Source organism: Tachypleus tridentatus, chromosome 3 (genome assembly GCF_004210375.1).
Source record: "Tachypleus tridentatus isolate NWPU-2018 chromosome 3, ASM421037v1, whole genome shotgun sequence".
NCBI classification, from domain to species: Eukaryota; Metazoa; Arthropoda; class Merostomata; order Xiphosura; family Limulidae; genus Tachypleus; species Tachypleus tridentatus.
The window spans coordinates 111644693-111662406 of record NC_134827.1 but is presented as its reverse complement, the minus strand read 5'-3'; the positions used below and the strand labels follow the sequence as shown (position 1 = coordinate 111662406).

At 31.8% G+C, this 17714-nt stretch overlaps 2 protein-coding genes across 7 annotated transcripts in view; both read left to right on the top strand.

Moving 5' to 3' along the window:
* LOC143247769 (putative acyl-CoA synthetase YngI) overlaps positions 1-2152 on the top strand; it is a 67736-nt gene extending 65584 nt beyond the window's left edge. Inside the window, exon 3 of the mRNA XM_076496223.1 lies at positions 1914-2152. Coding sequence (XP_076352338.1) covers positions 1914-1991 — 78 coding nt within the window. The 3' untranslated portion in view covers positions 1992-2152. The remainder of the gene's footprint in view (positions 1-1913) is intronic.
* A 2259-nt stretch (positions 2153-4411) lies between these two features.
* Positions 4412-17714, top strand: part of LOC143247762 (medium-chain acyl-CoA ligase ACSF2, mitochondrial-like) — a 40057-nt gene continuing 26754 nt past the window's right edge. For 2 of the 6 annotated variants that reach the window (XM_076496210.1, XM_076496208.1), the window contains exons 1-11: positions 4412-4782; positions 7271-7454; positions 9623-9751; positions 10033-10086; positions 11187-11305; positions 12123-12170; positions 12414-12531; positions 12714-12809; positions 13818-13966; positions 14939-15030; positions 16939-17015. In XM_076496210.1, coding sequence (XP_076352325.1) covers positions 4709-4782; positions 7271-7454; positions 9623-9751; positions 10033-10086; positions 11187-11305; positions 12123-12170; positions 12414-12531; positions 12714-12809; positions 13818-13966; positions 14939-15030; positions 16939-17015 — 1140 coding nt within the window. In that variant the 5' untranslated portion in view covers positions 4412-4708. Of the gene's footprint in view, positions 4783-7270; positions 7455-8170; positions 8311-9622; positions 9752-10032; positions 10087-11186; positions 11306-12122; positions 12171-12413; positions 12532-12713; positions 12810-13817; positions 13967-14938; positions 15031-16938; positions 17016-17714 lie in introns of those variants that run through there. The other 4 variants (XR_013026705.1, XM_076496207.1, XM_076496209.1 and 1 more) reach the window with 3 other exon arrangements.

Below are 17714 nucleotides of genomic sequence, written 5' to 3'. Positions count from 1 at the left end.
AACCTATAACGGTATTAATAATTCTACGCTTAAAATATGTGTCAAATATATCGTCATGACAGATGAAGGTGTTAATTGTTTCTACATATTAATAATACAATATGACACAGGGATATTGCTGTGATGGATGAAGATGGCTACATCAGTATTCTTGGTACATTTAAAGACATGGTCAACAGAGGAGGAGAATGCATCTATCCTCAGGAAGTGGAAGAGTTCCTTCTCAGTCATCCAGATGTCGCTGAAGCTCAGGTGAGATTTCTCAGAAAAACTTGTACTCTTCAAATTTTAGATTCCGGCATGACTAAGTGGTTGAAGTTATCGACTCGTAATCCGCGATTCGAATCGCTTTCGCACCAAAGATTCTGCTCCTTTCAGCCGTGAGGAAGTTATAATGTGACGGTTATCCGACTCTTTGTTGGGAAAAAGAGTAGACAAAGAGTTGGCTGTGAGTGGTGATGACTAGCTGCCTTCATTCTAATATTACACTGCTAAATTAAAAATGGCTCGTGCAGATAGTTCTCGTGTAGTTTTTCGCAAAATTCAAATTTTGTTTTTGGTTATTTAACATGACGGCCTTAAACTTGTAATGTGTTTGAAGCATTATAACTGGTAAGCCTAATAATAATACTAAAAAAGTAAAGTTAACAATAATTTGTATTATACATTCATAACAAAGTGACTATGTACTGTTATTTTCACGTAGTCAGTGCCCTGGAGATTTTTCTATATCATTTGATATTATTATCATTGATATTGTATTTTGTGATATTGATAACGTCCTTTGTGTCGTTTTCACTATTGATAAGTGTTACGTGAATCATATTATTAAACTCAGAATGTTGAATTGTGGAAAACGTTTAAGAGTTGCATTAACGTTACTGTTAAATTTGTTACTTATAGGACTAGATTCAATGTACCATATACATTGCTGTTAAACGTTGTACGTAGATATGACAGCATACATAATATTTATTTTGATATTTTCATTTTAGGTCGTTGGAGTTCTAGACCAGCAAATGGAAGAAGAAGCCTGTGTTTGGTTGAAACTATAAGGTGGATCAACGGTAACAGAAACGGAACTTTGTGAATATTGCAAAGGAAAAGTCAGTATTATGTTAATATAACACCAGCTGTTATCAGTTTGCTCACCTTATGTGATATTAATAGTGTAGCTCAGTAAGAAGCTATTAACACCGAACTTACTTCATGTCATATTAACACAATAGCTAGTTGATGTTAACATCACATCAACTGAATATATATAAAAAATAAAACAGACCATTATACTATTACTTATAAAGTATTCGTTAGGTGGTTACTACAGAGATTTTACTGGTCTAAAAATGGATTACAAATGGATTACAAAAATGTCAACAGTTGTTGTTTTATTCACGCTTACTTTTATACACTCTTGTTTGTCATGTAACATCTGTAATATGTTATTATAAAACAACCACACAGAAATTGTCAACTGGGATAGATCGAGGTTTTACTTGCACAAATAGATCACCATATAAAACGTTCATCAAGAGAAGTAACATTCAGGTTATGTACAAACAGAATAATACTTTTAAACACCTAAAGATATTGCGAACCAATAGATCTAAATATTTACTGGTATTCAACAAAAAGCTTCCTGGACTACAAGATTTAAAAAAAATTATGTACGTATAATGATCTTCTCACACATGTCTTATTCTGAGCTACAGTAAACATACTAAGTATTGTCTAGAAACGTTTCTACTTATCTTATGTTCTTTCGTCATGAACTATCACGTTTGATTTGTATTTTCTCATAATAAACTTTTATTGTTTGACATATATTGTTTCGTCATGACTTTTGTCCTCTATTTTTAACAACCTTACAAGTATATCTGTTAAATAATGAATATTTTTTTTTTTGGTTTCAGATCAGCTACTTTAAGATTCCTCGGTACATCGTGTTGGTTGAAGACTTTCCAAAAACGTCGACAGGTAGTGAAATATAAAATAAAAGAAACAATGAGAGAAAACCTTAAGTGTATGAAATGACCTGGTTGTAAGTGTATTATTGTGAAACTTACCATGCCATAAACATTTGTAATGTTAACCATAATATTCTGTACTGTTTCTATTATACAGATATGAGTAATAAACAAGTGTTAACGTGTTTCTTTCAGTGAGTCATATCTAAATGAAAAATCAGTTAATTATTTTTATTTAAATCTGTTAAATATAGTTCTTCAGAAAATATAAAACTTCTTTGTTATAAATATTCATTTAGAGAGAAGTATAGAGGGCGACAAGACGTACAGTGAACATAATTCATCTTGTTTATCAACATTAGTCTTAGCTAATGAAAACAACATGGCAGTCATTTCTATAGTGGAGTACTGACCGGCATAAATTATAATGGGTAACGTAATAAACCGAAGGCTTATGTCCAAGATGTGAACCAGAGATAATATTCGATCTAAATATAAAAATAAATATTGTGTGTTTTTTGAATTCCTCGCAAAGCTACTCAAGGGCTATCTTCTCTTGTCGTCCCTAGTATATTAGTGAAAGGAGTAGAGGAAAGGCAGCTAGTCTTCACCACCCACCGCCAGCTCATGGCCTATTTTTTACCAACGAATAGTTGGATTGACCGTCACATTATAACACCATCATGGCTAAAACGGCGAGCATGTTTGACGCGACGGGGATGCGAACCTGCGTCCCTCAGATTACGAGTAGAACACATCAACCTACCTGACTATGCTGAGCTAAAATAAATATTAGTATGGTGAAGAAACACAGAAATATGGTAAAGAAACACACGACATAAATACATTCACTAAGTGGTTCTTTACTCTTACTTATATCAGTAGAACTACATCAGTTTCATTACTAGTGGTGACAGGATGAATCTATTTATATTTGAAAAGTAACACAAGATTCACTGAACGTTAGGCTGTATATTAAAAATTATATGTCCGGAGTTGTGACTCAACTTATCAACACAACATATAAACAACTAACCATGTTACCATTCTAATACACACACACATATGAATATATATAATATTTGTTGGTGTGTAAATAAAGTTGAAAATCTCATACATTTCACATGATGATGCAGGTTTTTAGTTTAAGTACATATTAAATGTAGAACTGAATCGATAACAGTCAAATTATCATTCATATTGAAATATATTATAAGTTATATTTTCTGACTGACACTGTTTGAACCTTTTACTGATTGTTGTACTATACAGTAATGTTGGTAACACTCTGTCGTTTATAAAGTACATGAAATAATACTTTGTGGGTTGGAATGAACAAATAGTAATAAGGACATTGTGTACAGAAGTTGTATGGAAGCTGATCTGGTGTTTTATAAACCATGATATTTATATTAATAGTTTACGTACATTCAAATTTTGATAGTAAATATTTCATTTAGTTTGTGGTTTTACTTACATAAATAGGTAATGTAATATCCATAAAAGGTATTGTATTATAATAATACATATACTGTTCTAGAAACGTGAATAATTCATTTGTGGACAGTAACTGACTAGAAAGTATTCAAGAAATGTACTCTAACCAAAGTTCCATATGAAATAATGTCCAAAACTACCAAAATGTTTTAATGTTATCTTAGACACTGATGTCATGTTGAGACACCCTAGCAACACACTCTCTGATTCTAGTTTCTGGACACCATTACCCTCAGGTATTTAATATGTAACACTTATGCTCCCTCACGTATTAACATATTACAAAACAGTCTTTTAGAGTGCATGTCCATAAAATAAGTTGTTCTAGTAAGCATGTTTGTAAGATGAGGTGATAGTTAATCTTTGATATTATATTAACAAATATCTGACGTCCAAAGAACATATATATGTATATATGTTTATTAATACGTAGGATTTAATCTCAAACTAGTTCACTGTTTCTCATCAGCTCTATCAGATATATTTAATTTTGATAAATTTAAACACACAATGTTGGACAGAACTAAAAGAAAGAGAACATCATATGTAACTAAAGAACATAAACAGATATATTTAGGTACCCTAACCTTGACGTCAGAGCTTACTGTAACTATCTCTATCGACAATATACCCTCATGTCCTCCGATGTGAAAAAAATATAATTCGGGATTCAGTTATAAAAACCAGTTAGTCCAGTTTGACATTTTTCTAGGCAACCGCTCTTGTGCACTTTTTAAATATATTTGGTAAAGTGTTATAATGTATGTATAGTAAACTATCATTCCGTTCACTAATATAATGTATGTGTAGTACAACTATCATTCCGAACAGTGATATAAAGTATGTGTAGTACAACTATCATTCCGAACAGTGATATAATATGTGTGTAGTACAACTATTATTCCGTACATTGATATAATGTATGTGTAGTACAACTATCATTCCGTACATGTACATTTCAGAACCAGAACAACTTATTTATAATTCAGCATCATCCTTGAGATGAACTTACCAATAACGAAACCACTGTGGACGTGTTTGTACTGAATTGTATTGGTTAGATTAAACAACGTGGTTCGTAGCTTATTATAGTTGAAGACAGATAAGAGAGACGAATTAATATACAATATAGGAGCAGTTTCTAGAAGAGAACAACATCCAATGGGATTACGGCAGCCTATGTCATAAGATAAAGTTACTCTAGAACCTTGGTTCTAGTGTTTGTCATTATCTCACAGCTCAAAATGTTTACGTTACGATCTATCACTAAAACTATCATTTCTTCGTTTTCTGGAGCTATAAGGACTCCACCGTACAGGTACGTACACAAGTAATGTATTGTATAAACGTTATGTTGACACTTTTATAGTATGCTGTGTTATAAAGATACCAATAATTTCAGTGTTTATTGTGTTTTCGATTCGTAGTCCGAGGGTCGCGGATTCGAATACTGGTCCAACCATAAATGCTCGCCCTTTCAGCAGTGGGGGAGTTATAATGTGACTGTTAATCCAACTAATCGTTGGTAAAAGAGTAGCCTAAGAGATGGCGGTGGGTGGTGAGGACTAACTGCTTTCCCTCTGGTCTTCCCTCTGATGTTAAATCAGGGACGGCTAGCGCAGATAGCCGTCGAGTAGTTTTGCGCGAAATTAAAAAAACAAAAACAAAACAAACTGTTGTGTTTACATAAATATTAATTATTCAAGTATGTATTGTGTTTATATAGGTATTAATATTTTTTTTGTACTTTGAGTTATATAGATACCAACACTTCCAGTGTCTATTGTGTTTATACAGATATTGGCTTTTTTACTTTTTTATATGTTGTGCTTGTATTTCGAATGTGTGTTATATTTATACAGATACTAAGAGTTCCAGTATGTCTTGTGTTTTTATATATTAACATTTGAATGTGTGCTGGTAATATGTATATTATTTATAACCTGAGTGTATCTGTTAATTTATAAATATGAAGAATTCCATTGTATGTTTGGTTATCTTTTTAAAGATTTATAAGAAAGGTTTTATTCATATGGATACCAGTATTTAGATGTAATATCAGGTTTTCATGTATGACGTACCACTTATACTGAACATACATATAATTAATATACAGATAAAAGTTATTAAAAACATTCACTCTGAGCCTCAACTAGTGATCAGTGTGTACACGTACCGAGGTCTGATATGGTTAAGAGAGGATGGTTCACAGTTTCAGTTTTGAACGTGTTATAAAGGTAATCCGAATTCTTTTGTTGGTTCAAAGTGTTTGTGGTAATGGTGGCGGGTGGACGCTGTATTTAGAACATTCATACCGTCAATTAACCAGTGTGAGTTGATCAACATTAACATCAGTTTTCAATCTTTAGTTTTCGAACACCAATCATCTCTGAGACCAATAAGTTGTTGTGAAGACAAAATCCAAAACTTACATTCTTCATCAAAATTTTAATTATAAACTCATGTGTGAGTATTTACTGTATGAATGAATTATTAAACTATTCTGTGAAATTGAGGATATACTAGATGAGTATATGACCATAAACTGTTCTATTTTACTGAGGTATAACTACCATATAGTGTATTACGATATAATTCACTAGAGTTTAACTATCATACTAAGTATTGTTATATAATTTACTGTGGTATGAGTACCGTATAAAGCAAATGTATTATGATATAATGTTATGATGTGTGTTTACCATTCTATGAATATATATTATGATATAATGTACTGTATTATAACTACCATACTATGTATGTACTACAGTAAAAGTATGATACTGTGTATGTGTATTATGATATAATGTACTACAGTATAAGTATCATGCTGTTCATGTGTATTTAAGGAAAAATATACAAGTTAATATTATCCCTTAATTTAACTGGTGAAAACTGTTTTGTACCTGCTTTAAAACTGTACTGTGTATTGATAAAAATATGAATTATAGTGAATTTCGTTGTGGATGGAAAATAAGAGAGGCAAACGTATAGTCAGTTTCTGGAAGAGAACAACATTCAGTAATAGACCAGAAACTTGTTGTTGTTTTGAATTAAGCTCAAAGCTACACAATGGGCTATCTGTGCTCTGCCCACCACGAGTATCGAAACCCGGTTTTTAGCGTTATAAGTCCGCAGACATACCGCTGAGCCACTGAGGGGCAGACAAGAAACTGAACTTTAAAATAACGAAAAGCTTCGTGTTCTGTTTGTCATTATCTCACAGTGTAAAATATATACGTTATGATGTATCACTAAAACTATCATTTCTACATTCTCTGGAGCTATAAGGACTCCACTGTGCAGGTACGTACACAGATGACCTGCTGTGTAGACGTAAACAATTCATATGCTAACACTTTTATTGTGTGTATGTGATATTAAGTTGTTCACACTTTCAGTGTCTATTATGTTTATACAGATATTGACACTTTTATTTAATATTAAGTTATACAAATACTAACACTTCGAGTGTGTTTCATTTATACAAATATAAACACTTTTATAGTATGTTGCGTTGTACAGATACGAATATGGTTAACATCGTTCCAAGTGTAGAATTCTCATGTATCGCTTCTTTTACTATTGTTTTAAAGTCCTATAACAAGCGTTGTATAACATGGATATCAGTATTTAGATGTAATATTATGTTTATAGGTTATAATTATATTTCACAGTGTACATGGACGTCATTAATCAATATATAAAGGTTATTTAATACCTGCATTAGTGCGTTGTGTTATACAGGTAACAATAATTTATTATCATGTCCGTATTAAAAACGTATATATCTTGATTGTTTCCAGACTCCTAGCAACTAATTCAGAAAAGTTTAAGATTAGCTATAACTGTGGTCACAGAGACAGCGTTCTTATCGGATCCACTATTGGTCAAGCTTTAAATAAAGTATCTTACGATGTTGGTGACCAATTAGCTTTTGTTTTCTGTCATCAGGATGTCCGTCGCACCTTTCTGGAGACTAATGAAGAAGTATGAAACTTGGTGAAGCATTTATAGAATATAATAAGCCTAACACCCAACTCTATCATACAAAATGTGTTGTTAACGTATTTACAGAATATTATAAGCCTAACATCCAACTCTATCATACAAAATATGTTGTTAACGTATTTACAAAATATTGTAATCCTAACATCCAACTTTATCTTACTAAATGTGTTGTTAACGTATTTACAGAATATTATAAGCCTAACATCCAACTCTATCATACTGAATGTGTTGTTAACGTATTTACAGAATATTGTATGCCTAACACCCAACTTTATCATACAAAATGTGTTGTTAATGTATTTACATAATATTATAAGCCTAACATCTAACTCTATCATACTAAATGTGTTGGTACTTTATTTACAGAATATTATAAGACTGACATCTTGTCAGATCACATCTAAACGTGTTAGTAATTAATTTACAGACTATCCTAGGCCTAATAAACCTGTCATCTTACTCACTAATTGCTAAATGTGTTGGATATATTACCAAACTGTTTAAACCCTAATCTATAAACTGTACATGTATCTTTGATGGTTCATGTCTAGTTAAATATACTGTTGCTATAAGTGTACTGGATAACGAGTTTTTGACAGGCTGCACCTATATCTTTATCGGTACATGTTTTGTGAGATATACTGTAGTAATAGATATACATGTTCGTGTGTTGTTACACATACTATAGCTATAGACGTCCTGGTTTATATGTTGTTAGACGAACTGTAGCTCTATCCTTATTGCTTATATGTTGTTAGATATAATGTACATGTATCTTTACAGGTTCACATGTTGTTTGATATACTGTTGCTATAGATGTACTGGTTCACGTTTTGTAAGATATACTGTACCTGTATCTTTACAGGTTCTTGTGTTTTTAGATATAAAGTACTTGTATCTCTTCTGTTTCACTTATTGTGAGATATACTGTGGTTATAAATATACTGGTTAACGTGCTGTTATATATACTGTACTTGTATTTTCACTAGTTCGCATGTAAGATATACTGTAGGTACAGATGTACTCTTTAATATGTTGTTAGATGTACCGCATCTGTATCTTTACTAGTCCACGTGTTGTTAGATATATTGTACTTGCATCTTTACTGGTCGAGTTGTTGTTAGATATACTGTATCTATAAATATAATGGTTAACGTACTGTTAGATGTACTCTACATGTATGTTTAGTGGTTGTTGTTTTGTTAGGTATTGTGTAGTTATAAATATGCTAGTTTATATATTGTTAGATATCCTGTAACCATATCTACACCAGTTCACGTGTGTTAGATATACTGTCATGTATGTTTAGGGGTTGATGTTTCGTTAGGTATTGTGTAGTTATAGATATCCTACTTATATATTGTTAGATATCCTGTAACCATATCTACACCAGTTCACGTGTGTTAAATATACTGTTCTGTATTTTTTTGATTAACATGTTGTTAGATATACTGTATCTCAAGATGCAATGGTTCACGAGTTGCTAGATATTATGTTCGTGTATCTTTACTTGTTCACGTGTTGTTAGATATCCTGTAACCATATCTACACCAGTTCACGTGTGTTAGATATACTGTCATGTATGTTTAGGGGTTGATGTTTCGTTAGGTATTGTGTAGTTATAGATATCCTACTTTATATATTGTTAGATATCCTGTAACCATATCTACACCAGTTCACGTGTGTTAGATATACTGTTCAGTTTTTATTGATTAACATGTTGTTAGATATACTGTATCTGTAGATGTACTGTTTCATGTGTTGTTAGATGTATTGTGCCTCTATCTTTACTGGTTCACATGTTCTTAGGTACACAGTACTTGTATTTTTTCTTGTTTACGTGTTGTTAGCTCTTGAGGTACTGGTTAACGTGTTGTTAGTTGTAGCTTAACTCTATATTATTGGTTCGTGTGATGTTAGATACACTGTAACTGTATCTTTACTGATTGACGTTTGTTTGATATACTTTAGCTGTAGATGTATTGGTTTATGTGTTGTTAGATATACTATACCTGTATCTGTAATGGCTTATATGAAGTTATTTTAACTGATATATATATACTGATTGATATAAGTTTAGTGTTACTGTACATTAAATAATATTCTCTACATCTGTAAATTCTTAAGTTCCATTGTTTGTACCACAGACTGATCAGCTAGCAGCAAGTTTCTTAGAGCTGGGACTGAGACCTGGAGAACGTCTGGCAGTTTGGAGCACCAACTGTTATGAGTGGGTTCTAACTCAGCTGGCTGCAGCTAAAGCTGGACTGGTACTAGTAAGGATATTTGATATTATCTTTAAATAAAGTCATATCTTAAAATATTTCAATCTTCATAAACATGAGATATATGAATTTACATTTTACATCTGAAATATAGAGTAAATAAGAGATTCTTCCGTAACGTGTACTAATATATGCTAAACATATACTCATGGATTTGTTAACATAAACTTACTTTTGTATGTTGTGTATTTTAATATTAACATCAACATTCGTTATCTTACTACTGATTAAATTTCTAACATAACTTTTGTGTGTTGTGTTTTCTGTTCCAGGTCAATATCAACCCTGCCTTCATGCCTTCTGAACTAGAATACTGCTTAAACAAGGTAAACTACTCTACTTTGTTTGGTATAAAACTAAAGTAGTTGTTAGAACTATGGTTGATAACAACTTTAAATAAAACAAAATAAATAAAAAGACATATGAACAACGTGTTTAAATAACTATAAAAGATGATATGTAATATTTAAGGTCACAGAATATGACACTGTATAATATTAGCTTGTGAAAGGTATTTTCAATTATTTCTGGATATGTTCAAAATTATTCAGAAAAGTTTTTACCAATTCAGGTTCTAAGTAAAGTCCACATTTTCCAAAGAAGCTCGTGATTCGACAATTTTTTATATATTAGCCCATGTTACTTCCCGCAGTAATGTATATTATTATCCCAAGTTTGGAGTTTATAGTTTTAAAAATGTGGCTATGTAACCATAGCATATGATGTCATCTGGAGGTCAAGGTGGTCATAACGGCCATTTTTGGCAAATAGGACGACCAATAGGTAAGAAACTAAAAAGGCTGTATTTTATGGTGAAACATATCATCAGTCTTTCTGAAGCCTTAATTAGCTTTGTTACTTACTGATCCCCTTTCACATTGGTCTCTCTCATATCTTTATTATTTCACTACAGGTGTATAATTAACGTTTAACTTCCCTTTAGTGAAAAATGTTTGTGATTTCTCCCAACATTTGCGTGCACTCCCTCAGCTACTTTCTTTAATATCGTAAAGAGAAATAACAATATTTTAATTATATAATAAAGTCAGAATACTATTCTCTAAATTTGACCACACAGCAGAATTCACGATACCAAAAATAGCAAACTTTTGCAATCTTAAAGTGTCATGTGTAGCACATACTAGAAACAGTAGATATATATATCCAGTTTTTATTTGATTAAAACAAAAATATATGTGAACGGATCATCATGAACTCTTTTTGTGTGTATATCACGAATCATATGGTTGATTTAAAGAAAAATCAGGATATATTTGTGTGTGTAGATATATATACACTTTGTTTACTAATAAAATACTATATATTAACTTTCTACGTTCTTTACAACATTTTACTAAATTAAAGTACGGTTTATGTATAAAATCGAATCACTTGAAGAGATGAACAAACTGTTCTACCTTTCTAGACCTCTTGTAAAGCACTGATTGCAGAAGAGTCTTTCAGAAAACAAGATTACTTCCAACAGTTGTGTTCTGTTGTACCAGAAATTATATCATCCAAACCAGGCCAGATTAAAAGTAGAAGGTAAGGTAAAGACAATATAGATTATAATGTTTAAACTTGGTCAGATTAAATGTAGCATGTAACATAACGTAAAACATCTCAGAATGTTGAAACCAAACCAAATTAAAAGTAAAATGTAAGGTAAAAAACAAAATATATTATAATGTTGAATCCTGGCCAGATTAAAGTAGTAGGAAAAATAAAGTATTATACAATACAGATTATACAATCTACACAAGGCCAGTTTAAAGTAGTAGGAAAGGTGAAGTACAATATAGATTATATAATCTACACCAGGACAGATTAAAAGTAGTAGGTGAGGTAAAGTACAATATATATTATATTATTTACACCAGACCAGATTAAGTGTAACAGATAACTAACAGTACGCAATACATTATGATGTGAAACCAGGTCAGATTCAACGTATCATGTAGGATAAAGTACAATATAGATTATAATGTTAAATCAGGTCATATGAAAACTAACAGGTAAATAATAGTATAATACGGAATATAATGTTAAAGCAGACCAGATTAAATGTAACACGTAAAGAAAAGTACAACATATCAGAATATTGAAACCAGGTTAGATTGAAAGTAACTAATATCCCACATCACGAGTTATAAATATTGTTATAAACATTTTATATTGTTTGAATACATCTCTGTCATACAAACATTGTCTTATTTATTTTGTAGATATTTTTTAAATACTGATTATTGGTATATCCTGGACTTACATATTATATGAAGTTAGCGATATATTTTATATTTACCAACATAATAACCATCATATAATATACTGATGTCTATATTCACTGTTTATTCTGCTTCAGATGTCCAGATTTACACACAGTTGTCATGTTGACAAAGAAGGACTTTCCGTAAGTAACCAAACAAGTTGACCACATCATAACTGATTTTACGATATTTTATGCTTCTGTCAGAATGTGAAAATATTTACTGTAAAAAAAGAAACTCAATGATTATAATAAAGATATAAATAACGGTAAATAAAATAGATAACAAAACCATATGTCTTTATTACCGTATTTGTATTTATCTTAATAATACACTTGACACAATTCATACTATATTAGTAACTATTAAATTTATTGTCAATCCAGCGGGGTTTACAAGTTTGACGATATTCTACGTGCCGCTGCAAACGAAAAGTTGCGAGAAGTGAAGGAGCTGGACTCCAAGATTCAGTTTGACGATCCACTAAATATTGAATTTATATCGGTAGGAGAAATTTGTAAACTCAATAGAAAAACAGTTATTTCGTATTATATTCCTCAATAATAGAAATATACGATTTTTAGACTGTCAGTATTAGTCTGTTCTAAAAAACAGACGTTCAAACAATAACTAGAGTCTTGACTTTTGTCTGAGTCTCTGAACTAACAGAAGTATGTTCTTTTCAGGGAACCACGGGTAAACCCAAACCTGCAGCATTTTCTCATTTTCAGTTAATCAACAATGTCATTGCCTTAACCTCAAGAATTTTAATACCAGAAGTGGTGAGTATTGTTGTAAATTACACCTTCAGAACCATCGTGTTATACCAGTAGTGTTGACTATTGTTGTAAACTACACCTTCAGAACCATCCTGTTATACCAGTAGTGGTGAGTATTGTTGTAAACTACACCTTCCCAATCATCCTGTTATACCAGTAGTGGTAAGTATTGTTGTAAACTACACCTTCAGTATTGTTGTAAACTACACCTTCAGAACCATCCTATTATACCAGTAGTGGTGAGTATTGTTGTAAACTACACCTTCAGAACCATCCTGTTATACCAGTAGTGGTGAGTATTGTTGTAAACTACACCTTCAGAACCATCCTGTTATACCAGTAGTGGTGAGTTTTGTTGTAAACTACACCTTCCCAATCATCCTGTTATACCAGTAGTTGTGAATATTGTTGTAAACTACACCTTCAGAACCATCCTGTTATAACAGTAGTGGTGAGTATTGTTATAAACTATATTTTCAGAACCATCCTGTTATACCAGTAGTGATGAGTATTGTTGTAAACTACACCTTTACAACCGTCCTGTTTTATCGGGAGTGGTAAGTATTGTTGTAAACATTGTTGTTGATATGGTAACCTGGAATTATTCTTTATGTTATCCAGTTAATATGCTGTTATTAATTTACACATTTATCTTATGATAATAAACGTACGTAAGTCGCAGCGTTTATATAACTTATTCTGTAACCTCTACCGATCAATGGTTTTATAATTATTGTTGTGAACTGTAATATTAATATACTGATATACTTCGTTCAGGAAAGAATTGTTCTGGTTAAACATTTGTTGATTAAACGTAAAATTATCATAACTACATTTGTTCCAGTTAACGTTCAGTTTCTTGTGTTTTTTAAGAAATATGATGCAGTCCTTAAGGGTATTACCACAATATGTTTTTGAATGAAATCTCAGTTTGAACACACTTTCGTTTAAAGTTGTATATGGTCTAATATAGCAACACCTAAGTTATGTGTGGTTTTGATTTTGTTTCAGAGCCTGGTGACCTGTTTACCCCTACCTTTGTTTTATAAGTTAGGGTATACATTCGGTGTTATCGCAACTATTATTCTCGGGAATGTAGCTGTATTTCCTTCGTCTTTTTTTAACCCTGTGGCGACATTGAAAGCTATTGAAACAGAAAGGTAAAGTTTAGAGATAAACTATCTTTTGTTGCTCATATTCAGAGACTGTTATTTGTTAATGATGAAATAACATCCACACGTGTGATTAGTGATGTTATAATAACTTTAACATTGATATTAAAACGTAACAAATGTTTACTATGAATGATTGTTTCAGAGAAATAAAAGTCGAAGTAGACAAAATTTTTAATATGTGTTTCACTAGAATGACATAGTTTCTCCTTCCATTTTAACACAAGTATCATTTAAATCTAATGTTTATTAAAGTAACAGTAAATTATGCACTTAATAACCACTGCTTTCAGTGAACCATTTTATTTTAATGAGGCCAGACAATAAAAGAAGATGAAATGTAGAATCAGATACACCTAACTGTCTTAAAGTGTTTTCAGTCTGGTTTAGTTTAAAACTGGTTGTGTATCTTTAATATATATTTATATCAAGATGGATTCTTTGGGATGTTTTCATTACATGATTTTTCACTTTTATTATGTATATTGTTATAGTTTAGATTTCTCTCCTTATTTTTACCATTGTTATTAATGATGGTTGATCCACTGTTTTCAACAATGTTTAACCTTTAACACAACCACACACTCTTTATTTTCCACTATGTCTACTATTGTCATGAATATAGAATATATTTACAAATAACATCTAACTGTTCTTTTTTCTTCACACAATATTTATTCACCCAAATTACATCAACAATTTGTCTTCTTGTTTAAATAGAATCATAAACATAGAAATTTTTTATTACAGATGTTCAACTCTCTTATAGAGAAACCAAATTCATATCAGTCATTCATGAGTTCTGGATATACGCCATCATGAAAACACATATTTTTCTATTAGTAATTTCTGTTTTTGTTCAAACGTTTATATAGAAACACTTATGTTTTTCAATGATTTTTCTCTTCTTGGATTTTTCATTAAAACGGTTTTTAACAGAGGCTTTCATCATACTTTTAGATGCACTCTTATTGGGGGAACGCCCACCATGTTTATTGACATTGTTAATCACCCGGATGTTGATAAATTTGATCTGACCAGTCTTCAAGCGGGTAAGTGAATAGTTATTATGTTGTATTTAATTTTATTATAATATACTGGAGATGAATAAGCAGCTGGCAAGTTGGATTCCTATGTGGTGCGAACAGTTGGTACTGAATCTTTCTCTCCATATTATGGATTTCCTAACTCTTTATAAAAAATAAAATAATATATAAACAGCTAATTGGTAAACTACAACATATACACAGCCCTATTACAAAATCACCACCACATTCAGAACTCCACTATTTGTCAGACAAATCTTTGGTATAAATGTCTTCCTTTTCCATCCAACAGGGATGGTGAGGAGGTTTGTTGGTTCTGTCCCATTACTACGTTGTGGGAACATCTTGGTTAAAACATCTACACCTAACTACAGTTAACTTCTTCTTACTTCTAAAGCCATTTCGGATATACACATTGATGTTGCATCCCATGCTACACTGCTACCAATGAGTAATTATTGAGACAAAGATTCCTGGCAGGTATTTTCAGCTAATGTGTTTCTGCTTTGTGATGTATCTCACAAGGACAGAATAATGCCCCTTCACCAATGTCTTAATTTTGAAATTTACATCGCCGTGTCCACTAGCCACTGTCCAATCAGGTAATCTGTATTATAGTGTTCAGCCACACTTCCTTAAGCCTCTCAGGTGAGTCTAGTGTCAGTGATGTGGACATTTAAGAGCATCATATCATTGACGTGTTCTTGTTGTGGAAGCAAAGACTAATATGCTACGAGTGAAAACTGGAATCACTCTTTGTTAAACCTACTGATTCCTATCTCTCATAATTTCCCTATTGCTAAACATGGGTTGATAAAATGAGATGTAGCATTTTAAAATGTTGAAGAACATTTCTTACCCTGAGCGTTGGTATCACCAAGTCCATGTAGGACATGATGCTGCCAATGTGCCACTGCTTCAGTGGGTGTCATTACAGATCTTTCTGTGTTTTTAACGGAGTCGTTTGCCAAACATGTGTAGAGTCATCTGTCTTTTATTGCTAAGGAAGTTAACAATATGCTCCTATCTCATTCCCCCTCTTTTCCAGTGACTGTGTGGCTTCACTTCCTTCGTCTTCGGCTTTTTTGTTCTGCTCGGGGCTATTCTCTTCGATCCCTAGATTTAGAACGATTATTCATCACGCTCTAATTCGCTGAAATCTCTGTCTGTTAAAGGAGACCTACCCACTTAACTCATAGCAGGAACCACGGAGGTTGAGAAGCCTCCTTCTAATAAAGATAATTTGGTGTTCTTTTTACCATCACAATGACATGTGCATGGAGATGTGCTACAGCTGATAATCTTTTCATTGTTTTTAACCAGATCTGGCAGAAACGTGTTTTCGTGATGCTTGACTCTGGACTATTGTTCTCACATTCTCTTTGTCTGCTCTACGCTAACCTTTGGAACTTTGACTAACACTACCACCCACAATTATTTATATTAAATTGACGAGTGCAGTGGCAAGTGGAGCACTCAAGCACTAACTCTAGGAAGTTTGCAGTTAAACTAAAAGTTTGAGTCTGAGTCGAAGATGCATTCTTAAAATCAGTTTTAATGTAATTTGTTAAAATAATCTTTGTTACAATGAAGTTGTTAAATATCTTGTAATATAATATCAAATTCCTTCAGCATAAATAACGAAACTAAAACCACTTGTTCATTGGTTGCAGATAAATTTGGTAATTCGGCAACCTTCTTACTTGTATCCTTACACACAGTTTTGAAATGGATACTACAAAGTTCGACTTATTCCTTTCTTGGCAACTTGTGTGAGATAAAGTAAACATTTCCCATAGCATATTTATTGCTTTAGTTTTACCATCCTTTAATAAACACTTAAACTCTATGATCACATAATTTCGTAATTACATACAGATTATTACTTACTTGTGACAAATGTGTTACTTTCAGCACTTAGTGGAGCGTCCCCATGTTCCGTAGAGCTGTGGAAGGATATAGAACAGAAGTTAGGTGTAACAAACCTCATTGTAAGTTTATAAACAATAAGGAGTTCATTGTTTTACAATTTACTGACTGATGGAAAATATTTATAAGATGGGTAATTCAGTTACGTTTAGAATGTTAAAATAAACAATTTATTTAACAGCACTCTGTTAAAACAACAATAGTTTTTGTTATTTATTATTAATAAACAGAGGAGTTTAAAAATAGAATTTAAAAACGAATAAAAGTGTTAAACATCGTTTTGTATCAGAAATTAAAACTGAAACATGAAACAAACCCAACAACATAAACTAAAGTTCATTTTTCTCTGCTGTGCGATTAGACAACCTTCATTTTAGGATGTCCGTCTCTGAAGGTAAAAATATCATAACTTACAAGCACTATGATGACTGGAAGAAAAACGAAAATGTAACTATAAAAAAACAATACTACATATATAAACAAAAGTCATGGTAGACAAAATGTAAAGAAATAAATTATAAGAAGGAAATAAGGAATATGAAATTATATAAAATAATACTGGAAGAGTAATACAAAGTTAAGGTATTAATGAAAGTAAGTAAAATGGCACAAGAAGAGTATAATAGTGTAAATTAATGATAAAAGTATATCAAATAACCATGAAGGACTAAGTAAAGGTCATGGTAATCATGAGACTGTTGAAAATTATACTGTAAGAGTAAAACAAGGTTAAGGTAATCATGGAACTATATAAAATAATA